The sequence below is a fragment of the Artibeus jamaicensis genome, unplaced genomic scaffold, assembly GCF_021234435.1.
Source record: "Artibeus jamaicensis isolate MK-2021 breed Jamaican fruit bat unplaced genomic scaffold, CSHL_Jam_final contig_1028, whole genome shotgun sequence".
In the NCBI taxonomy this organism is placed as follows: domain Eukaryota; kingdom Metazoa; phylum Chordata; class Mammalia; order Chiroptera; family Phyllostomidae; genus Artibeus; species Artibeus jamaicensis.
The window spans coordinates 6,001,457-6,025,856 of NW_026521201.1; the positions used below are offsets into that span (position 1 = coordinate 6,001,457).

Below are 24,400 nucleotides of genomic sequence, written 5' to 3' on the forward strand. Positions count from 1 at the left end.
ATTCCTTCCAAACACTGGGCTAGGCAGGCCAGGTTCAGGGCCCAAGGATGGTCTACAAGAGGGCTTAGAGGAGGCTGTCTATGGTTTGATCAAGGAGACAGTCTTTGTCAGTCCCCAACAAATGCCAGGAAAAGACACGCTGAAGGCCCACAGTGGTAGTTCACTGGCCTTGGAGTAAGTTGTCTCACTTTTGGTATGGATTTCAGAGTAAAAAAAAATTTGATTGGAATTAAAAGCTAGTTATGAGAAAGAATGTGCATTTGAGATGTACTGTGACTTGCATTGATAAGGCAAATAACATTTTTATTATTATTTCCTCACAACTTTGTCTGAAGTAGATTGTTTTTATTCATAAGTGCAAAGTCAAGGAAGAGGTGGCCTAGTTATTCAGAGGCAAAAGCAAACAGGGCCTGCCCTCCCCTTCCCACAGTGTGACTTATTTTTCCCCCAGTCACCTGAGTCCCCAAACACTAGCAAGCAGCTGCTTGGACTTGGGAAGGGATATGGAGCTCTTACATTAGATGTGGCTGAGTTGGGATCAGCAGGTAAACAAATGGCTTTCCCCTGAGCTTATCCAGAAATGTAGGTGTGGGTCTGGGAGCATTTGTCCTCTTTCTGCCTCACTCCCGTACCCTCACCTCACTTCACTGGCCCTGAGTGCTGCTTCTCCAAAATACTCACCTTCATGAACTAATCTGATTGTTGTTCCTGACTGCCAGTTGGCCAGCCATGGAAACAGGAGTAACCTTGATGGCAGAGGGATACACCTGCGGAAGTCCCTATAAACATGACACGAGCCAAGGTTTAATGTCTGTGTAGAAACCCAAAGGCACAGATCTGTAGCTGAGGCCTCTGCCCCCAGGGCTCCTCCAAGTCTGTGCCAAAAAGTGTCCATGGGAGGAGATGTAGGTGGAATGAGAAAACACTGGCTTGTGAGACAGAGAGGCTCTCTGTTCTGATCCTGGTTTTGAAACAACTAAAAGTCACAATTTAAACTCTGTGACTTTAAACTCTGAGCTTCTCTTTCGCCAGCTATAGAATGGGAGTAATCAGACCTGACCTATCTCGTAGATTCTTATGTCTTGAGTGAGATCAGGCCTATGAAGGTGCTTAGTACACACTAAAGGACTGCACAAAACTGCATAAGAAAAGTACCCCCACGCCCCTGAGTCAGTCCCCTCTTAGAGTCAGTTACATAAACATTTATGCAAAAATTGCTGTCCACCCTCTGTGTGCCCATATTGGTGAGTTGTGCTCTTTCCTCTGTCTGGTCAGCTGTCTGTGTCTCTCCTGGCACCTGCAGAAGGTTTCTGTGATACTTCTGCTTTCAGCCAGCTATTGGTTCCCAGGGACTGGAGATGTTAGTCTAACTCCTGTACACGGTGCCCGCTGTAGTATCATGGGAGCATCTGGATGGAGCTGTTGGATGGAGGCAGAGCAACAGCTCACTGAAAATCCATCTGAACACTTGGGTTCTAGTCTTACCCTTGTCACTGTTTGCTGGGTGGGCCTAGATAAGGCATTTGACCAGCCAGGGTCCCATTTCTCTCATCTGAAATGACTGTGTGTTCTTGAAAGCCCCTTCCAGCCCTGGCTACTGTGTGTGAGTCTGGTCATGGCTAACAGTGGTTTGAACACATTGCCCCACGTGTTCAAAGTCCAACAGCCATGCCTACGCTGTCCCCTGACACGTAGTCAGCAGGCTTTGACGCCCCAGTGAATAAAGAGCGACCACTGAATTTTGATTCCCTTTCCACCCTCACCGGTCTGAGCTCAGCTCCTTGCCTCTTTGCTTGGTTGTGAGTGTATTCATGCACCCCAGCAGTTTCCTGTACCCCCTCATGATGTAATGATGTAATGATGTAATGATGTAGTATGATGTAGTACTTTCATCATAGTTTGGCTTTTAGCCTTCCGAGATGTGTGCAGGCCAACCAGTTTCAGAGCTGGCGGGGTGCAGGCACCAGTATTACATACCTCTAGATCAACCCAGGAGTATCTAGGCCTCAAATGTTATTGATTTGTTTGGCACACACGAAGTTCCAGGCCCACCGTTTCCTGCCTCTCTCAGCTCTGGTTCTATTAGCAACCCAGCGATTAATGTGCAGTGGGAGGGGGCAGAGGGCTCCCCAACTAGACAGCACACTGTTTCCCTGGGCTCAAAGGAGAGGCGCTGAGCTGGAAAGGGAACTTGTGCAGGGGAGAACTTAGTCCCACTGCCCGTCACAACCATTTTCCCACAGCAGCCTCTGGGAGAAACTGCTTCTAACTGCAACTAGGGAAGAATCATCTTGGTGGGGAGAATCAGTCCAGTGGGAGGACGGTGCTCCATTTTCACCTGGCCTGGCTCCTTCTCTCATGAGTGGAAGACAACATTCTACTGGATATAAGCTCATTTCCTCTCTGCTCAGTAGACCTTGACCATGGTTATAACTATTTCCCAACACCACCAGTCACTTCATGTCCACCATTTGGAGAGGGGTAAGAATCGGCAGAAGGAAAGATGAGTATTTCTATTATTCCTCCCAAATATTACAGATTTATGAGGTCTTCAGGTGTTGCTGACCTTGTCTCTCTCTTCTTCCTTCACTTTCATAGGGTATGGCAGCTGGAGAGAACTGGCCAAGGCTCTGGCTAGCAGGAACATTCCAGCTGTGGATCCACATCTCCAATTCTACCATCCCCACAGGCTAGGCTCCCAGGTATGTGGCAGGGCCAGCCCACTTTCCCTGCCAGTGCGTTAACCTGGGGCCTTGGCCGCCTTACAGACTTGAGGGAAACCTGCTTTTCTATGGTAAGAGAGGCAGAGGAGAAAGTGTCCCTGGGATGGCAGCCTGGCATTAGAGGACTTCCTAGCTGGGTGGGTAGAGATGTACATCCTGTGTTCCTCAAAGCCTTCATAACACAGTGCAAGATGCCCATGTCTGGCCCTCCAGGTATGTGGCCTTCACCCCCAGCAACAACTGAGGGGCTTAGGTGGGACCAGAATGCCCTGCCTCTTGCCAGCATTAACACTGGACTGGTACTTTGGTTATGATCCCAGATCCTTTCATCTAAGGGTCAGAGAGGATGCGATAGACAACCCCCTCTCCATTGCATCCCACAAATAGCTGGGGGACAGATTTCTAGTGGATCATTTTTCCTAGTGTTTTTTTGACCAACGGTCTCTAGTGAGATAGGAGCAGTGGCATGGTGAGGGAGTGGGCGGATGGAGTTCAGGGAAATTGGGATCCAATTTAGCCTGGAGCCCTGAAGTTGAGCCTACAACAGATATGGACCCCCAAGACTGAACCAGGCCAAACTGAACTTGTGGGCTTGCACAGTAGGGGACAGTTGGGATGTCCCCAAGGGGCTCCCATTTGTTAGGACAAATGAGTAACAAATGTGGGTAGAGTCCTGGGGGGATTTAGAGAAAGGGAAGGCAAGGTCCTTGCCCTCGGAAAAGCCTGCTCTAATTAGAAAAAAAAATTGTTTTCCATATGAGAAGTCTGAAAAAACTCAGAAAGTAAAAGAACTCCAGGAGTATACACTGCTGAAACTCAAGGATGTACATATTCCTGAGGGTTATAGTGTGGGTGGTAAATGGAATGTCTACTACATGGAAAAGCTTCCTGGGCTGGGGCCATATCACCTGACCTCTCCTTCCCCAGAGTCACTTCTAAGGGGCCCCAAACCCTGTTCATACCCTAATATTCCCACCAAGTTCATTCTTTACTCTTCTGCCAGGACCAGGATTTTGAGCGTGATGGGAGCAGTAACAGCAGCTATCTGAAGTGGAATAAGGCTGTCCCCTGGCTCTCAGAGGTAAGGGATTCTGCTATCCCTGTTCTTTGAGAGGGTTAAAAAATAGCTTTTACAAATAATTGCAGAAACCACCAAAAGCATTTTTTAAGGTTTCATTTACTTTCAGAGAGAGGGGAAAGGAGAGAGAAAGAGAGGGAGAGAAACATTGGTGTGCAAGAGATACATCCATTGGTTGTCTCTAGCACACCCCCAGCTGGGGACCTGGCCTGCTATGCAGGTGTGTGCCCTGACAGAGCTGGACCAGTGACTTTTCGGTTCACAGGCCCATGCTCAATCCATTGAGCCACACCAGCCAGGGCCAGTCCACCAAAATTTTTTTCCAGTGGTTATTGTTAAATATTTTTACCTAGCTTGAAAAAGAAAAGAAGGGTTCCTGGCTCATTCGATTTTCTTCCTTTAGAGGAGAACTGACATTTTCTGTGGGCCTACTGTGTTTCTGGCTTTGTGTGTCATCTCATATCAATTTATGACCCTGTAAAATAGTATCACTATTGTTAATTTATAGGCAAGAAAAACAAGGCTCGGGGAAGCCATGACTTCCATGTCCATGCCTGTCTAAAAGATATGCTTTCCAAAGTGTCTTTCTTGAACCATTAAGTCCCATAATATATTCCAGGAAGAAAGGAGTCCATTCTCAAATAAAGTTTAAAAGCTATATCCTGCATCCACTTCTTGGAAATACATATTAGCACATGAAAGTTTCTGAGAAGTTCTTCAGTAATCTGTTTAATTTGGTTTAGATCTGCATGTACCAAACTCATGTGCCTCTTGAATTGCTTTTTTCCATGAAACATCTTTCCATGAACATTAAAAGTCTGTGAAACCAGTATTTCAAGAAACATACACCAGGAAACCTCATTTTAGAAAATTTTTATAGGAAGCAGTGAAATGTAAGAATAAAACTTGTCATAATCATCATGATACCCTTTATTTATGTAGGATTCGACAGATTCTTTTTTGGGGGGGGCAAGAAACTGAAGCTCAGGAGGTTAATTAATTCACTCTACATGACCTTGAGGAAATGCTTATGCCGGGACTCCAAAGTACCACAGTGCTTTGGGGTGAACATTTTAAATTTGGGTTTCATATTTTACGACTTGTCCACAACCCCAGCATCCCTTGCTTCCAAAGCCTGTGGACATGGATCACTTTTCTGGGCTGGGTGGTCCCGGCCAGCCCCTTGTCTTCATCTATACCCATCATGAATGCATCTCTTCAGCCTGGGCCATTTGATTTCCAAGCTACCCATTTGCTGTGGGGTGGGAATGAAGGAGGCAGTACCATGCTACATGTGACAACAGGGTTAGTTTATTCACCCCATGCAACTGCCTCTGTTTAAAGCCCTGAGAAAGGATGGGCCACAACACTGGCACACCTATACTAGGTGACATCATCAGATAATTGTGCCCCACCCCACCTGGAGAGAGCATTTTGAAGAAAGGTACCTCAAAGACCATTGGCCCAGCGATGCGGCCTTCTCTCCTTGGAGCGTAGTTCAGGTCTTTTGTTTCTGACTCATCATTCCATGCGTTTAGTGACTGTTGTGTTTCTTCTCTTTGGGCTGCATATTTATGTCTCTTGCCCATTTTTCACTGGGTTATTTTCTGTCCATAAATTAGCAATATAAGTTCATAAATTACATAAAATGTTTATAAATTAGTCATATAAACTATTTGTCACATGCTATAAATATTTTTACAGTTTGTTTATGGTGACTGAATCATTTTTCTTTTTTTTGGATCATTTTTCTTGATGAACCAGTTATTTTGAAAGAATGTTAATATATAACATTCTGCATTTATTAATCATTAACTTTCCCCCCTTTTTTTGGCCCATCAAGAATGGAGATATATATAAAATGACAATAGTATATAAATAGCAAATAATGATTAATATAGGATTAACGTGTTAAAGAAATAACTGATCTTTTAGTAAGTGTGTATAGCCTTTTGGTGGTAAATGCCTGATTTTCACTGACTTTGTAAGAATCCCCATTACCATCTATCTCCAGGGAGTCACTAATCTAATCTTATTTTACTCACAAAGGAAATAAGGCCCTGAAAGGTGAAATAGCTAACATAGACAGTCACACAGCCACACAGTGCTCCTAGCTCCCTTATAGCCAGCCTGTCAAAGGGACCTCTCTGTTCTCACTTCCTTATCTGTCTCCTGTCTTTTGACATATAGCTTTGGTGGGGAGAGCTCAGGTTGATTCGTCATGTATTGAACATCTGCTAGCTGTCAGGTAATGAGAGGGGTTAACTCACTCACTCAAGATGGCATAGCCCTGCTCTGCAGGTGAGCAAGGAAGAACATAATAACATAAGACGCCTTCTTTGACTGTCTCCCTTCCCCGGGCTTTGCCAGCGGCTCAGAGTCTCTAAGGACAGAAGTAACCCTCAAAAGCAAAACAGTCTTGAACATTCTCCTTGGGGTATCAGAGAGAGGCCCGTCAGAGCGGATGGCCAGGGCTGTGGGGGCTGGCCTTCATGTGGTAACTGCAGTCAGAAACTTATTCATGTCAACCCAAACTATAAGACACCAATTAGCAAACCCCAGTAATTAAACCTCAATGCCAAATTATTCATTTACCGGTCAATATACAGGTCCTTTGACCAAAACACTGCCTGTTATTCAAGAGGCTGCCTCTGGACCTGACTGGTGTGACTCATTGGGTTGAGCACCATTCCGACAAACCAAAAGGTGGCTGGTTTGATTTCCGGTTAGGCACATGTCTGGGTTGTGGGCCAGGTCCCCTGGTCAGGGATATGCGAGAGGGAACTGATTTTTGGTGAACACAAATCAGATCAATTCAAGTCAGAATTTTCATGGCAGGCTTCACTGAGACAGAGTCTCTTTCATTCTCTCTTTTTTTATCCTCACCTGAGACATGCTTATTGATTTTAGAGAGAAGAAAAGGGAGAGAGACATTGATATGAGAAATAAATATTAATTGGTTGCCTCTTACACACGCCCTGACTGGAACCAAACCTACAACCCAGGCATGTGCCCTAACCAGGAATTGAACCTATGATCTTTTGGTTTACGAGACAATGCTTGAAGTAACTGAGCCATACTGGCCAAAGCTGAGGCAGCATCTCTAATGCAGTAGATTCCTTCTCAGGCTTTCTTTTTGTCTTGGTTATAGTTTTTTAAAATATATTTTATTGATTATGCCATTATAATTCTATTTCCCTCCTTCATTCCCCTCCACCCTGTACACCCCTCCCCCACCATTCCCCCCTTTAGTTTATGACCATGTGTCTCAAGTTCTTTAGATTCTATATTTCCCCTACTATTCTTGCCCTCCCCCTATCTATTTTCTATCTATTGTCTATGCTACTTATTCTCTGTACCTTCTCCCCCCTTCTCCTCCTCCCACTCCCCTGTTGCTAACTCTCCATGTGATCTTCATTTCTATGGTTCCACTCCTGATCTAGCTGTCCTCTTAGTTTGCTTTTGTTTTAGGTGTGGTTGTTAATAACTGTGGGTTTGCTGTTCTTTCACTGTTCATCTTTTTTATCTTCTTTTTCTTAGATAAGTCCCTTTAACATTTCATATAATAAGGGCTTGGTGATGATGAACTCCTTGAATTTGATCTTATCTGAGAAGCACTTTATCTGCCCTTCCATTCTAAATGAAAGCTTTGCTGGATAGAGCAATCTTGGTTGTAGGTCTTTGGATTTCCTGACTTGGAATACCTCTTTCCAGCCCCTTCTTGCCTGGAAGGTCTCTTTTGAGAAATCCGCTCACAGTCTGATGGGAAGTCCTTTGTAAGTGACTGTTCCCTTATCTCTTGCTGCTTGTAGGATTCTCTCCTTCATTTTAATCTTGGCTAATGTAATGATGATGTGCTTTGGTGTGTTCCTTCTTGGGTCCAACTCTCTGGGCTTTCTGGATTTCCTGGAAGTCTATTTCCTTTGCCAGATTGGGGAAATTCTCCTTTATTATTTGTTCAAATAAGTTTTCCACTTGTGGCTGTTCCTCTTCCCCTGCTGGTACCCCTATAATTGTGATGTTGGAACGTTTAAAGATGTCCTGGAGGTTCCTAAGACTCTCCTAATTTTTTTTTGAATTATTGTTTCTTCATCCTTTTCTGTTTGGTCATTTTTTTTCCTCTTTCTGATCCACTCCTTTGATTTGAGTCCCAGTTTCCTTTTCATTACTATTGGTTTCCTGTGCATTTCCATTCATTTCAATTCATTTAGCCTTCATATGTTCCTCTAATTTGTGACTATAATCAACCAGTTCTGTAAGGATCCTGATCACCAGTGTTTTGAACTATGCATCTGAAAGTTTGGCTATTTCTTTATCGCTTAGATTTATCGGCACTGGGGCTCTGAGTTGTTCTTGAGCCATGTTTTGATCTGTTTGTGCTTGTTACGTACGAGGAGGTGTTCACCAGTGTGGGGCCACCCAGGTCACTGGTTTGTGATGCCGTATGTGGGGGCGGGGTCAGAGAGGGACAATGGTGGTCCCCTCTGCCACTTTCTACCACTGGGACCTGCACGGTCTGACTCACCGCTTCGCTCCTTCACTGGTTTATCTGCACTCGAATGTGTACTGTGGTCAGCCCTCAGTGGGTCTGCCCGCCACTCCACACCCGGGATCCGCCTACAGCTGCCAGTGAGCCTGGGTTGCGTACCCGGGTCAGTCCGGTGGATCTTTCCTGCCTGACCCTGCTCTGCTGCTGGCTTTGCCCCTCTTACCGGTTTGGTTGAAGGGTTCGTTGTTGTCAGACTTCCCGTGTAGTTCAATTTTCTGTGGTTTGGCTGCATTTTTGTTGCTAAAACTTTGTTGTTTTTAAACTTGGTTGTGTGAGAAGGCACAGTGCTTCCACCTATGCCTCCATCTTGGCGGAAGTCTTGGTTATAGTTTTTTTGAGATATAACTATATACCATATAATTCACCCATTTAAAAATACTAGTCTACTTTCTGTCTGTTTAGATTGACCATTTCATATAAATGGAATCATACAATATGTGTCCATTTGCACCTGGCTTTTTTTACTGAGCATGATGTGTGTGTGTGTTTGATTTTCATTTATTGAGTTGAGAGAGAAAAACATCCATTTGTTGTTCCACTTATGTATGCTTTCATTGGTTGATTCCGCTATGTGTCCTGACTGGGGATCAAACCCTCAGCCTTGATGTATCAGGACAAAGTTCTAACCAGCTGAACTATCCCAGTAGGGCTCACTGAGCATCATGTTTTCAAGGCTCATCCATGCTGTAGTATATGTCAGTATTTCCATTTCTTTTATTGCTGAATAATATTTTATAATGTGGATGTATCACATTTTATTCACTTATTCCTCAGTAGATGGATATTTAGGTTGTTTCTGCCTTTTGGTTACTACAAATACCGCCACAGTGAACACTTGTGTACAAGATTTTGTGTGCGTCAGACGTTCCTTTTCTCAGGGCCCAGAAACACTGTTATTATGCACGGTGGTTGCCTCAGTGCAATGTAAGGGGCATCTCCATTCATTTACAAATCACCTATTCACATGGGGAATTTTACCCACTAAGATTTCACCAAGTGGGCCTTTGGCCCTTTCCTCAAAATCCAAAGCTACTGCTTATCTTCATGGAATCTGGAACTTCTAATTCCAAGGTGGATCTCCCTCAAAGGACAGGTATGAACAGGGAATCAAGAGTAGCTTGAATATGTAGAAACTCAGGAGTCTGGTATACAGGAACTGGTGACCTCATTGTTCTGCTGTGTTGGGGTCATGTGGCAAGGCCTCATTGACTCATGAGGTGAATCAGCAGCCAGCTGTGCTGCCTGTGTAAGTGTGAATCTGGTCCAGAGCAGGGTGGCACAGTGGAGGGCCAGTGAGTGAGGCTCACATCCTGTGATGGGCTTTTGGGCTCTCCTTGAGGTAGAGCTGACCACCCCTGCCTTCCTGCCCTCTGCATCCCGCACCTCCACATCTCTTTTCATCTTTAACTAGTACAAAGCAGTTACTCAGTGCTCATAAAAAAAATGAAGCAACATAAAGTTCTGGGCTTCTCCAAGCTATTGTTCATTCAAATAATCAAGATACACAGGAACACAGAGGAGGTGAAGGCCTCAGAGAGAAGGATATGAGAAGAGCCTCGAAGAGTGAGCCCTAGTTTGTCAGGTGGGGAGGCAAAGGAAGGGCCTTCCAACCAGGAAATACATAGTATTTGTAAGGCAGGGAGAGGTAAAGGAGTTTGCTGTGGGTGGAGTGTGGGTGTGGGACAGGAAATAGTGTGAGATGTGGCTGGGAAGGTAGGTCAGTCGTGCCAGGGTAAGGTTTAGTTCTGAAGCCTTCTGGGAACCTCTGGAGCAGCAATTCTGAAGGCAGTGTGAAGAATTAGTGGAGAGAAAGAAGCTTCGATCCAGCTGGAGGCTCTGCTGAGGCCTTGCAAACCCGGTGAGGCCTGGCAGAGGCAGTGTCAGGGGGGTGGGAGAAGTGGACCTTCCGCTGTAGGGACTCATTGAGACTGGCCTCACCCACCTCCAAGACACCCTCTCCACTTCTATAAGAATAATTGCTGTGTATCCATAGCGAGTCACTTGATACCTCTCTGGGGATCAATATTCTCACCTCTAAAATGAATGAATTCCAACAGATATTTTCTCCACTACTTGTAACTGGAAGTTCCAAATCCATCATTGGCCATGGACAGTGGAAAGCAGGCGAATGGTGGCGCTGATGAACTGGAGTCCCACATCCCTGCCAGATACAAAATCTCTAAAACTTGGAGGCACACAAATCCTGGTGGGGTCGCCCTTCTGGGCCTGGGGAGGAAGATGGTGCCCAGTAGTCCCTGAGAGACTCCCACCTACAGCCTTATGGTGGGTGAAGCATAGTTTGAGGGCTAGCTTAATGCTGAGTGAGGGCCTAGACCTCCCTGGGGATGGCAGGTCCTCTTTCTGCACTTGCTTCTCCTGGCCTGTGGTTTCCTGCAGCATCGCAGGCAAGGCCAGGAGCAGAGAAGTGGGAGGTGGCCAGCCACACTTTTTCTTCCTTCCCTCCTTTCCCTGCCCAAACCCACCGTGGCCTCTGACCTGGCTGAACACAGCAGACTTTTCTGGTGGTATGCCCTCCCTCTGCAGTTTGTTGTGGATCTGAGCACACTGCCCTGAAAGTCCCAGGAAAGGGTAGTGAGGCCATTGGCAGGAGACAATGAGTCTTGTAAATGGGACTTAAGGAATTTCTCCAGAAGTAGCACAATGTACCCATTCTTTCTTATCAAGAAGCCTTAACCCTCCCCCCACCTACCCAGCCCACATTTTCTCACCCACCCACCCCAGCTCCCCACTCATATTCCCAGGAGTGATAGCTGCTTCCCAAGATCCCACATTCCTAGCATTGGTCAGGCCAGTGTACTCAGGAAGTCCCAAGTTGCTGAAGGTATAGGGAATGACAGGCTCTCTTGGGGCCTTCCTGGGTCTGGCTGTAGCCAGTGTTTCCCCCAGGGGAGGCCTGTGCCCACCCACCAGCCACATCTCAGATCTTTGGCGTTCCCTTGAGTTCTCCTCAACCCCCATGTTCTCTTCTTGCACCATCACCCCATCTAGATCTCTTGCTGGAAACCTCATGTCACTTCCTTCTATCTGTGCTTCCAGTTCGAGGGCCCTTCCTCCTCTGTTTTCCTAAGGGCATCTTAGATTTTGATAACTGATGGCCCGCAAAGGGGAGGGAGGGCAGGATCTGTTTTCATAGAGTAATTGAGGTCCCACCTCCCACAACCTGGAGATTAAGTTCTGGGGGAGGGGACGAGAAAAGGGCTGAGGTGGGGCAATCTGAAACTCGTTGTCAGGATAAATTGGGACGTTATTCCCCTGCTTCCCCTCTCAAACTCCAGGCCTCCACCCACTCAGAGTACTTGCTGCTTGCCTTAGCCCTTTCTTCTGAAGGGGGCCCTCTGTTCCAGGCCTCCCACTCTCTCCTGAGGAGGAGAGAGAGAATACATCCTCCTGTTTCTGCCTTCCCAGCGCTGCCCAGAAGCCCCAGGCACCTGGCTCGATATTCCAGCGAGGCCTGGGCTGAGTGGGGCTTTGAATGCTTGAGAGCAGTGGGAGGCCAGGAGGTGAGGTCTGCAGATGGGCCCCCAGAGACCTCCCGCAGTGCTTTTCCAGCTGCTGCCCCACAAGGGGAGCCCCAAGCTTGAAGACCACTGGGTAGATAAGGTTTCACCAACAGACAGCTGTGGCGCTTTCCTCTTACTAGGCAGTAGGAGAGGGGAGGGAGAGGAGCAAGTCTTCTGCTGAAACCCCCACTTGGCACTTCCTTCCAGTTCCCTCTGTCATCTCTGCCATTCTGTCAAGGCTGTTACTCCCCCTTGCCTGGGGAATGCAAACCAGCCCACTTCCTGCATGGAAAGAGCCAGTGTGTGTGTGTGTGTACATGTGTACGTGTGTGTGCATGCATGGCCAGAAAAACAGACCCAGGCCTCGGCCAGGCCACAGGGATGAAGTTCCTGAAAGAATCCAGAGGCGCCAAGGATGGGAATGACACCGAAGTGGGCCATGACCTTCCACAGTGAGAGAAACTCGGAAGCTGGGGCTGCAGTGGCCTGTACCTCTGTCTCCACCCTGCCTCTCAAGCCTTGGGGCGACGTACAAGTTCAGGGTGCTCACTTTCATTCACCTCTATGTCCATGCAGTTCCGGGGCCGTGCCAACCTGCATGTGTTTGAAGACTGGTGTGGCAGTTCCATCCAGCAGCTCAGGAGGAACCTCCATTTCCCACTGTACCCCCATGTGAGTACTGTGGGCCCTTCTTTCTTCCTCCACACCATCTCCTCCCCCTCTACCCAGTTCTGCCTCTTATCCATGCCTCCCCCACCTTCTGTCGTCCTGATCTTTCCTTTTTTCTGGTTTGCTTTCTTTCTTTTATTTTGTGAGCCCCTGTTTCCTCTCTGCACAGTATCTGCCTTCCTTGTTCTGTTCCCGAGATGCCTTCTGCCATCCTTGCCAGCATTTCAGCTTTAGATTCTCACTGTGGCCATCATATAGTTTACCGGGGGCCACCACATACAGTTGTGCTGGTTGTGCACTGCACAGGATCACCTGGACGAAGCACCCGAGTGGGGGGCGGAAATCTTGCCTATACTCTGTATCAAGCCCATGCCCTGTCTCACTCCCTCCTGTCTTCCCACCAGCCCTATGTGAGCCAGTCTCTTCATTTTCCTATTCCCTCTGCTGGGTAATGGTTTCCCTCACCTTTTCTGGCATAGATCCGTACGACTCTGAGGAAGCTGGCCGTGTCCCCCAAATGGACCAACTATGGCCTCCGAATCTTTGGCTACCTGCACCCCTTCACTGATGGTAAGGCCAGCCCCAGTGTCCCACCCTTCTGCTTTCCTGCTCCAGAGTTCTTTAGGGTATCCAGAGAACATAAGCCTGTAGCTACAAAATAAGTCTGCACTGGGACGCTGTTAATGTGTCCTTGAGGAGAGGGGAGATTGAGTCCAGTGAGGTCCCATCCAGTCCCATCCTCACCCACTCCCCCAGGCTGAATTCATTCCTTGCAAACTAGCGTTGCAAGTCTGAAACTAGCATCACCTCTCTCTCTAGCCTTCCCTTCTTCACAGTATCTCCCTGGATGGAGAAACCTCACTCACTCTACAAGAGGGAAGTCATGCACCAAGCCCCCAAGAGAATTTAATTGCTGCAACACAATACAGTATGGCCCTCAGTCCTGGCTCTGATGTTCTTACTCTCACCTGGACTCTCCCCCACTGCCCAGGGACAATCCAGTTTGCTATTGCTGCAGACGACAATGCGGAATTCTGGCTGAGCGAGGATGACCAGGTCTCAGGCCTTCAGCTGCTGGCCAGTGTGGGCAAGGTAGGGTCAGCTCAGCCCTGGGGCTCTCCCCTCGGTCCCAGGGCATTGAAGGGACCCCAGCCTCCATCACAGACTCTCATCACCACTCCTATCTCTGCTGTGACTGACAGGGAAGAAGGTGGGAACAAGAAGTATCCTCCCTCTCACCCCACCCCATTTTACACAGTTATAAACAGAAGGAGGAAGGAGTCAGGATGAGGCTGGGAATGGACCCCAGGAAGATTCATCTGAGTCCTTAGTGCGGAGCTAAGGACTCAGAGCTGAGGGGACAGAGTGCTAGGGCCTTTTGGGGAGGGTGGAGGTGCTTCTTGCCTGGGTCACTCCATTCCCTCCCTTCTGTCTTCTGTCTCATCATCATTCATCATTTCCTCCCTCTTCTCACTCACCTTTCTCTTCCTTATTCCTTCCTTTTTCTTAACTCACCACCTCCCATCCTTTGTATTTTCTCTTTTCCACCTTCCTTTGCTCTGTTTTCTCATATTTCCAGACTGGAAAAGAGTGGACTGCCCCAGGAGAGTTCGGGAAATTTCAGAGTCAAATTTCCAAGCCATTGAGGTGAGTAGGGAGCATCATGATATTCTTAAGAGCGGTGAAGAAACCCCAACCTCCCGCAGGTGCTGAGGCCAAGTCCAAGTCCAAGTCAAAGAGCCCAGCATGTCCCTGCCACTATCCAGCTGTCCTTATTCCTGAGACTCAGTGTGCTGGGTACCCCTGTATATTAATAAATGAAGTCTTTGACTTAGAAACCATCTGGCTCATCTTTCCTCATTTTGCAGAGGAAGAAACTGAGGCCCACAGGGGGCTGTGACTTAATGAAGGTCAAAGAGCTATTTGGTGACACTCTGGACTGGAAAACAGAAATAGGTCTCCTTGCTCCCAGTCCTTGCCTTTCACATTCTCTTCATACCCCAAAATGTCCACAGCTGTACAGCCTAAACACCTGCTGCCCTGCCTGTGCTGTATAAAAGGACCTAGTCTCAGGGATCCCTTGGTGGCCTGGAGGGAAACAAAGGCCTTTGCCAGGTAATAGTGGCTGGAATCACTTTAACAGCTGGCTGGGAGACTTAGCCCAACCTCAGAGCGCCACCTGGTGGCTAGCATACACACAAGCAGGAACATGCGTTGGCTTGATGCTAATAATATCTGTATTGGTAATAACAACAGTCCAGCTTGCAAAGAGCACTTGCCATGTGCCAGCCTCTGTGGTGTAATGCAGCATAACAGCAAATGCCATGGGCTCTGAAGCAAATCCAAACTCCTGGGTCCAAATCCCAACTCCACTACATATTACCTCGGCCACGTTGGACAAATGACCCCAGATTTCTGTACCTTAGTGTTCCTATCTGCAAGCAAGGATTAAGTGACTTAGTGTATATAAAACACTTAGAACAGGGCCTAGCACAAAGTAACAACTCTTTAGGGGTTAACTATTATAATGTATTTGATTCTCCTCATGGTCCTGTTAATGTTAGTAAGTGGTCAAGTGGGGACTCTGACCTAAGTGGTTAAACAGCAGGATCCTGGGACTCCTGAGAGCAAGGAGACAAGAGTTTGGGTGGTGAGGTCCTGCAGGACTAGGTGGGCACAGTAGAAGAGTGGGAGAAGGGCAACCACAGGGGCCCGGGACGGCCTTGCCTCCCTGCTCTCTCCTCCTGGCAGCCTGTCAGCCTCCCGCAGGTACTACTTTGAGGTGCTGCACAAGCAGAACGACGAGGGCACTGATCACGTGGAAGTCGCGGTGAGTTCCACTGTCAGCTCTTAGTCACTCCTCCTCCCTTGTCCCTTGAACCCCTTTCAAAATCTGTCTGCCTCCAACCTTCCATGTCCACCCTCTTGCCTCTTCCAGTGGCGACGGAATGAGCCTGGAGCCAAGTTCACCATCATTAACTCCCCTTCGTTGTCCCTCTTCACAAGTGAGTACAGGCTCTGAGACGGAGGCAGGACGGTGCCCACACAGGAGGCTCAGCCCACCTCGAGAACCGGGTGAAGGGAAGGGTGGGAGGTGGAGGCTAAAGCTCAAGGTGCATGGGTGTGAAGGGACAGGAACAGAACCTAAGGGGACCCTAAGGTTAGAGGTCTTTAACTCTCAGGGGTCAGAGACCCCTTTGAGAAACTGAGGGAAGCTCTATAAATCCTCTACTCTAAAAAATTCCCTTATGCACCCCTACACAATATTTTGCGTGTGATTCCAAGGACATCCAGGGACTACAAACTATGGGTTATTTGTAAGAAGCTTACTCCAGATGGAAGACCTGAGTGAGGCCAGTCACCTGTTTCACAGATGAGACAGCGCTTGTTCTTTCCAAGCCACGGCAGAGGAGAGGAAACTCCCGGCTGTTTTGACTTTGCAGTAAATGAGCTCTTCCGTTGCACTGTTCATTGCTTATGATTTTCTTGGCAAGACTCTTATCCAGATGTCCCAGCAACTGAAAAGTTGCTGCCTGGCAGGTGGGGCCATGAGGAAGAGCAGACAGGGCTAGAACCTTAAGGGGAGAAGGAAAAGACAGGTGCTTGGAGGGGACTGGGAAGGCTGGGGAAGCGTGTGTGTGTGTGTGTGTGTGTGTGTGTGTGTGTGTGTGTGAGAGACGGGGTGGGATAGAGAGAGAAGGGGAGGCTGGGTTCACAGGAGAAGGTGCACGTGTAGAATAGGCAAGGTGATGGGAGGAGGTTGCCAGTGACCAAAGCAAGAGGCTGACAGTCAAAGCAGAAGGGGTAGTTGCTGGGTTGCTGTGAGAGAAAGAGGGCAGAATTGGAATCCATAAATTCAGTGTGAACCCAGAAGAAAGAGACCCATAGCAAAACTCAGGTAGGAAACTAGTCAAATGGATCAGAGGTAAGTAGCCTTGGGTATACCAGGAGAGCTCTCTTTGGGGCTGAAGACAAATGAACCCAGGAGGAAGAGAGCAGAGAGGCAGGCAACCCTCAGGTGAGGAGCAGGGCTTCAGGGACCACTGTGGGGGAGGGTGCCCTGCTCGCGGTAGGCAGCTCAACCTGTCTGTCCCAGAGGTAGCATAACCTGCAGGCCGAGACTGTGCCTGGGTTCAAACTTTGCCACTTATCAGTTGTGTGATCTTAGGCAAGTGTCTCAGAGTCTCTTTGCCACAGTTCCTTATCTGTAAAATAGGAATGATAATGGTAATGATAATAGTATATAAATCAAGTGGTGGTATGAAGAATAAATGTATTGTTTGTAAGATGGTTAGAACATGCCAGGCTTATTTTGTAGTAAGTGCTATGTGTGTGTTTTAAAGATTTTATTTATTTCTTTTTAGGGGTGGGGGGAAGAGAGGGAGAGAAACATCAATGTGTGGTTGCCTCTCAAGCTCCCATACTAGGGACCTGGCCTGTAACCCAGGTGTGTGCCCTGACTGGGAATCCAACCAGCGACCCTTTGGTTCACAGGCCTGTACTCAGTCCACTGCGCCACACCAGCCAGGGCTATACATGTTTGTTCAATAAATTAAAAATACTTATAATGACAAATTTCCAGCAGGTCACAGTACAGTATTTTGAGGAAGCTGTGTCATTTTACAAGTAACACAAAAACTGTGGTGTATGCTAGTCATGGGGCCAGTGGAGGGGACGAAGGGAGATTATGAACTGAAACTGCAATTCTGGGGGTTTGGGGCCAGAGGGAGAAGGGTCGAGCATGGCCTGTGCTGTCCCTGGGGTACACGGGAGCCTGACCCAGCCTCTGCCCGGCCCCTCAAAGAGGCAGGGCCTGGGCTCTGGGCTCGGTCTGCTCCAGGGCTCATAGTAGCCCTCTGTTCTTTCCTTCCTGGCCCAGATGAGACGTTCCTAAGGATGGACGAGGTGGGCCACATCCCACAGACTGCAGCCAGCCACGCCATCTCCCCAGACTCTCTTCCCACAGAGGAGCAGCCCCTTGCTGACATGCTTCGGCCCGATCCTCGGGACGCCCTCTATCAAGGTGAGGCCTTGGCCGCATACTTGTCACTCACTCTGGGGACAGTACACTGCCAGGGCCATGGTGTGGGTGGAAGAGACACAGGAGACCTGCAGTGCCACCACAGTGCCCCCAAACCTGGAAGACTGTGGTATAAAATATAACATGCATGATGAAAAGTGTAGAAGTACGTATGTACAGCTTTACGTTTTACAGATCATGACAGAACACACGTTTGTGTAACTACCAGCCAGGTCCAGAGAGCAGGAGAGCCCAGAGTTCTTTGAATGGCCCCTGCAACCACAGCTGCCATAGCTTCTTGTCACCCAGGGAGAGAAATATGTTCCCACTGAGGTGTTTGAATCTTTTGACAAAGTCATGTCCTATATCTACCCATGCCCCTGCTTCTAGAAGGAAATTCAGTTATTGCACTGCACTAGGGTGAGGCTCAGCAGCCTCCTGGAAGTCACTGACCTTTATTGAGGCTAGCCCTGGACAGTGTTCCCAACGCTATATTGTGCCTTGAACTACTAGAGATTATGTGAGCCCTCTGTCACCGAGGTGCTGCGTGGATGCCCTGCCCTAGATGAGTGGTGCCAGCCTTGGTCTGGCAGCCTCAGTCAATGGCCATGGACTCTGACCACAGCCGCCTCGAGTGGATACAGAGAAGGGCCTGCTAAGGGCAGAGGGCTTCAGCCTCACCTCTTGGCCAGGAGCCTAGGTGGTTCAAAGCCAGCCCCAGTTTCAGGCTCCCATCCCCACCCTCATTCTTCTTCCCTACCGTCTTCAGTGCCTCTGATCCCCAAGTCTCATCTCCGCCACGTCCTGCCTGACTGTTCCTACAAACCCAGCTACCTTGTGGATGGGCTCCCACTGCAGCGTTACCAGGGCCTCCGGTTTGTAAGTCTGGGGCCCACACAGTGGGGGGCAGGAGAGAGGCTTTGTTGCCTGTGGCTGAGATAGGGGGTTGCTGAAGCTGACTGCCCCCACCTCATCACATCGCATATCAGCAGACAGGAAGGCCTCACAGGCCCCTGGGCTGAGAGAACTAACATTCCAACTTGCTTCTGGCTCAGAGGGAATGTCCTGCAAAGCCTGAGAATTCTTGCCTTAGGAAGCCCCCATACACCAGTTCTGCCACAGTAATGACATTGACGTGAGCTGGGCTAGCGTGAGGCCTTTTACACTTCTGGCTCCATGGGCCACACAGCCGTGGACTGCCTGGGTCAGTCCTGCCAGCCAGGCAGCCAGCAGTATTCATTACACTCATAGACAAGGCACTGGGGACAGGAGCTGTGGAGGGGAATGAAAGAGAATCTCCAGTCCACGTCGAAACTGGAGAAGCAGAATGAATACTGTACCCAGATCAAGAGATGGTTATGAGAGAACGCTGGAGACAGGAATAGAAAAGCCAGGACTCAGAGGATGGCTGGGGTGTCCCTGAGAAGGTTTTGGGTGGAGATCACTTTGAGCTCTATTTAAGGAAGGCAAAAAGGAGTGTAGTAAATAATACAAGGGGTTGTTCCAGAGCGGTGGGAGGCTGCAGATAAAGGTACAGAGGTTGCAGGAGAGGGTAAGATGGCTAGAGGAGGAGGGAGGGGGTCTCTGCGGCTGCCGGGGAGAACAAGCTGGGTCAGGAGAGGAGGGATACACGCATTGCGGAGGGAACTAGATCAGGGTTCCAACAGCTCCAGAGAGGCCATCGAGGAGGCGTAGGGAGTGGGGCGGAATCCTGGTCTCCGTAAGCAGATGCCTCAGTCAGAGCACAGAGCAGCCGCTCTCTCCCCACTAGAGCAGGTCCTGAGGAGCTGGAGGTAGGCTCACCTCTGGTGGGTGGATTTCTTACCAGGATCCCACCCTCTTCCTCCTGCTACTTCTTTCTCTACCTCCAGGTTCATCTGTCCTTCGTTTACCCCAATGACTACACCCGCCTGAGCCACATGGAAACCCATAACAAATGCTTCTACCAGGAAAGCACGTTCTACCAAGACAGGTGAGCAACAATGAGCGAGGCAAGAAGACAGCGCTCTGCCAGAGCCTAGGGGCTGCAGGTGTCCTTCCAGCCTGAGGAGACTTGGCTCTTCCTGGGCACTACCCAGTCTCCATCCTCTGTTCCGGGCTGGAGCATGACTTCCAACTGCTGCTGGGACTTCCAGCAGAATCTCCTGCTTTGTCTTCAGGGCACGAGTGCCATTCTGCCTGTCTCTTCCTCCTACAGGTTCAGCTTTCAGGAATACATCAAGATTGACCAACCTGAGGAACAGGGGCCAGAGCAGCCAGGTACAGAGTGAGAGCTGAGGCTTCTAGGCCAGGCTGGGAGGGGTGACCATGGTTCATTTCTAGAAGTGCAGACCATGCCAGCCCTGGCCGTGAGGAGCTTAAAATTCAAACCACACAGCCCCTTCTCCCTCACCCAAGGGCATGGAGCAGTGCCCCTGGCTTTTCCAAACCAAGGCCCCTGTAGAACATGACCGTTGGTGACAGCATGCGGGTCAGCTGGGGGAGACCCCAGGCCCTGGAGGAGATTACTCGGCTGCTCAGTTGAGAGCATGCTGTCCCTGGCATATCACTTGAGAAGTTCTGCTGAGGCTTCAGAGAAGCACTGTCTTCCTGTGGCCTTTCTTCTTGAGGCCTTAGGGCTTGGCTGGGTCCATTTGTTGGCATCCTCCATGTGCCAGGCACTTGCTAGGCACTCTGTGCTTTATATCATTCCCCTCCACAAAAACCCTGTGGCAGGTAGATTATTAGTCCCTTTGTGTAAGTGGAGAAACCAGGGTTACTGAGGTTGAGTGACTTGCCCCAGGTCACACAGTGAGTGGCAGAGCCCAGATGCCACCCCGTCTGAAACCCTGGAGTGTCACATATAATCTTCAGCTGTCTTGTATCTCCTTGGGGAAAGGTTGAAAACTCTGAATGGCTATTATTAACAACAGGTTTTGAGGAAGGCCTTCTAGAAGAGTCCCAGTACGGAGAGGCAGCAGAGGAGACCCCTGCCTCCAACGACCGGAATGCCAGGAGGCCAGAGGGAAACCAAGTGCCTACCTCTACCCCAGAGCAGGATGTCACTGACAGCCGCCTCCGAAGCCTGCGGAAACTCCTGGCGCGGCCCCAGGAGGGACTGCTGGCCCCCTTTTCCAAACAGAACTCGACAGGTCCCCTCCCAGTGAGGACCAGCAGTGTCCCAGGGCAGCGACCAGAGAAGAGGGAGAGAAAACCTAGCCCTGAGCCCAGCCAGGATCCACCTCACTCTGCCAAGTGGCCCCCTGGATACCTGGTGGGGAACTGGCCTCAAATCAAAAGGCCTGGGCCCACAGGTGATGGCCCCAGGAAGACTCTAGGGCAGTCCCAGTGGCTTAGTCAAGTCGAATCCTACATTGCAAAGCAGAGGACCGGCGACAGGATGGAGCCTCTGGCCCTGAGGAGGGGCCGGCCTGGGGAGGAGGAGGTGGTAGCTGCTGCAGGCCAGGAAGGACAAGTGGAGGGAGAGGAAGAGGGTGAGGAAGAGGAAGAGGATGTGAGTGAGGTGTTTGAATACATGCCCCTGTTTGACCCAGTGGTGAACTGGGACCAGACCTTCAGTGCACGGAACCTTGACTTCCAAGCCCTGCGGAGTGACTGGATTGATCTGAACTGCAACACATCCGGCAACCTGCTGCTGCCGGAGCAGGAGGCTCTGGAGATTGCACGGGTCTTCTTAAAGAAGCTCAACCAGAGGAGCTGGGGGTAAGGTAAAGGGCTCTGCTGGGGCCAGGGCTGAGGCATGTGGCAGCCTGCTGGCCCGGGGAGCAGGGACCTAGGGGCTGCAACGGTTGCCCTGCTGCAGACTCATGAGAAGGACAAATGCCTGGAGCCCCTGCCCCTGGAGGTGACCTGGACCAGTGAGGCCTTTGTCCCACTGTCAGGAAAGGCTCTGCAATGCCTGGGCTCCTGGCCCCAGAGCCCTGGGGAGGTCCAACAAGGGCCGGTCCCCTCTCTCAGGGAGGGAGCTAGTAAAAAGGCAGATCAGGCAAAGCTGAGGCGAAAAGAAACTAATGAGCCCAGATGTGAGCTAAAAGGACTGAGTTGTGGCTGAGTTCATTACTGTTCCATTCATTTAACCAATCAGCATTTTTTTCAATTGAGATCAAATTCACATACCCTTTAATTTACCATTTTATAGTATACAATTCAGTGGCTTTTAAGGTTATTCACAATATTGTGTAACTATTACCGCTATCTGATTCCAGGACTTTTTTTTTTTTTTAATCACTTTTAAAAGGCTCCCTGTAGCTAATAGTGGTTAGTTCCCATTCCTCCTTCCTCCCAGTCCCTGGCGACCACTCCTCTACTTTCTAGCACCATGGATGTACCTGCCGTAGACATTTCATATAAATGGAATTACGTAATATGTGGCCTTTTTGTGTCTGTCTCCTTACACTTAGCAAAACGTTTTTAAGGCACATCCATGTTGTTAATGTATTGCATATTTCAGCCCTTATATTGCTGTCTGATGTCCCATTGTATGGATACTGTGTATCCATTCATCAGTTAATTGACATTTGGGTTATTTCCCCTTTGTGGCTGTTATGAATACAATGCTACTACGAACATTCATGTACTGAGGTCTTGTGTGAGCATGTTTTCAGTTCTCTTGGGTATGCACCTAGGAGTATTCCTGGGTCATAGGGTAACTCTATGTTTAACATTTTGGGGACCTGCCAGTCTCTTTTCCAAATCAGCTGCACCATTTTACATTCCTATCAGCAGTGTATGAAGGTTCCAATTTTGCTACATCCTTGCTAACATTTGGTACTTTCCCTTTAAAAAAAATAACCATCCTAATGGGTTTGAAATGGTATCACACATTGTGGTTAAGATTTGCATTTCCCTAGTGACTAATGAGTCTGAGCCAACCAATCAACATTTATCTAATTGTGTATTCTGCACTGTTGATTGAACAGAGCATTTTATTAATGAGGGTCAACTCCTGAAGGAAACTCACCTTACATATGAGCTGAGCTATAAAAGACTAGAGATCACCCCAGCTCAGTAGGTGCATTTTAAAGATGGAGGCAGGGAACACTAAAGAGGGTAAGCATCTTAGTCAATGGCAAAGCTAGGACAGAAACCAGGGTCTCTTGACAATTGGCCTCGCAGCCTTCTACCACACCATGCTACCCCACATTGGGGAAAAGAATTACTCAAGGCCCACACCCTTTTCGCTATAGGAGATACCAGCTACGGCGCATTGTGAATGTGGAGAAGCGGCAGGACCAGCTGCGTGGGGGTCGCTACCTCCTGGAGCTTGAGCTGGTGGAGCAAGGCCAGCGCCTGGTGCGGCTCTCTGAGTATGTGTCTGCGCGAGGCTGGCAGGGCATCGATCCGGCTGGCAGGGAAGAGGCTGAGGCCCAGAACCTGCAGGGCCTGGTTTGGGGACCACACAATCGTCGGAGACGTGTCTTGAGTGTCCAGGCCCCAGAGCCCAAGCTGTGTTGGCCCCAGGGCTTCTCCTGGGATCACCGCGCTGTGGTCCACTTCATCGTGCCTGGTGAGCCTCCTGCAGAGCAGGCACCCTATGAATAATCGTGGGCACCCAGGTCTCTGCTCACCAACTCAGATCTCACGGGAACTTGTAAGAACAGCCACTTTACAGTCGAGGGACTGAGGCTCACAAGAGGAAAGTCACTAGTCTATGTTTACATGGCCAGTTCACATGTAGTTGGGATCGCACTGACCTGAGGCTGTCACTCTTGCTGTGGCGCCAAGTTCCAGGGTTGGGTAACAATCTGCTAGGGTTGTGCTGGGTTTCTAACCAGTCTGGGGAAGTACAGCAGACCGATCTGAATAGAATGGGGTAGCTGCTTTTTATAACCAGAGATGGGACCATGTATCAGACAAGCAGTATGACAGTGGGGTAGGACAGGAAATAAAGGATGATGGTAAGATGGACAGATTACAGGGCTCTAGTGTTAGAGCATGGGGTCACTACAAGAGAGCTGATGGCTGGTCCCAGTTGAAGGCCTTCTTGGGGCGTAGAGGCCCAGTCAGGACAAGCTCGTCTTTGCCTTCTGTCTTTATGCTTCATAGTCACCAGTTTCCCACAGCTGCACTGCCCCGAGCAGAGGTGTGACAGGGCTCCAACTCATATAGGACCCGGGAGTGAGCATGCCCTTCTTTGTGTTACCTCTGCTCCTTTCTCTCTGCTTGCCCTACTTGGGCAGTGAAGAACCAGGCACGTTGGGTGCAGCAGTTCATCAGAGACATGGAAAAGCTGTTTCAAATCACTGGTGATGCACACTTCAACATCATCATCACTGACTACAGCAGTGAGGACATGGATGTCGAGATGGCCCTGAAAAGGTCCAAGCTGCAGAGGTGAGGAGGTTTCCTGGCCAGAGGGCAACCTGACCCTCTTTTTCCTGAAGTCTCAGGGCTGCTGTGTCCAGGGCAGAGCCAGGAGGCTCATCCAGCTTTGCTGATTCCCAGTCTGCCCACAGTCCCATGCCAGGAATGCATCGCCAGCACTGTGCGCCTGCTAACTTCCTTCAGGGGGCACCGCAGCCTCGTCCTGATGCTCAGCCCTTCTCCCCTCCCCTGCAGCTACCAGTACATGAAGCTAAGTGGAAACTTCGAGCGCTCTGCCGGACTTCAGGCTGGCATAGACCTAGTGAAGGTAAGTGGACTGGGGGTGCTTGAGGGATGTGACTAAGGATCGGGTAAGAGGTAGAGAGACATTTAGGGTGTGTGGGGTGGCCAGCTCCTCAGGGAGGAAGGAGTGAGGAGATGGGGGTTCTTTTTATTGTACTGCCAGGGCCGAACGAAACAAATGACAGAGGAGCATTTGTCCAAGTCGTTGGAGTCCACACAGAGTGGGGGAGGGGT

The 24,400-nt window shown here is 49.3% G+C and overlaps 1 protein-coding gene across 2 annotated transcripts in view; it reads left to right on the plus strand.

Annotated features, from left to right (window-relative positions):
* The window catches only part of B4GALNT3 (beta-1,4-N-acetyl-galactosaminyltransferase 3), a 108,245-nt gene that overhangs the window by 77,348 nt on the left and 6,497 nt on the right, over positions 1-24,400 (plus strand). For both annotated transcript variants that reach the window (XR_008391069.1, XM_037139869.2), the window contains exons 2-17: positions 2,599-2,702; positions 3,727-3,804; positions 12,448-12,543; positions 13,020-13,110; positions 13,532-13,632; positions 14,120-14,187; positions 15,292-15,370; positions 15,479-15,545; positions 17,420-17,563; positions 18,330-18,439; positions 19,432-19,532; positions 19,758-19,819; positions 20,473-21,262; positions 22,747-23,066; positions 23,740-23,893; positions 24,119-24,191. Coding sequence is in view for 1 of the 2 variants with exons in the window: in XM_037139869.2 (XP_036995764.2) it covers positions 2,599-2,702; positions 3,727-3,804; positions 12,448-12,543; positions 13,020-13,110; positions 13,532-13,632; positions 14,120-14,187; positions 15,292-15,370; positions 15,479-15,545; positions 17,420-17,563; positions 18,330-18,439; positions 19,432-19,532; positions 19,758-19,819; positions 20,473-21,262; positions 22,747-23,066; positions 23,740-23,893; positions 24,119-24,191 (2,438 nt within the window). In the remaining variant the exon portion in view is untranslated. The remainder of the gene's footprint in view (positions 1-2,598; positions 2,703-3,726; positions 3,805-12,447; positions 12,544-13,019; positions 13,111-13,531; positions 13,633-14,119; positions 14,188-15,291; positions 15,371-15,478; positions 15,546-17,419; positions 17,564-18,329; positions 18,440-19,431; positions 19,533-19,757; positions 19,820-20,472; positions 21,263-22,746; positions 23,067-23,739; positions 23,894-24,118; positions 24,192-24,400) is intronic.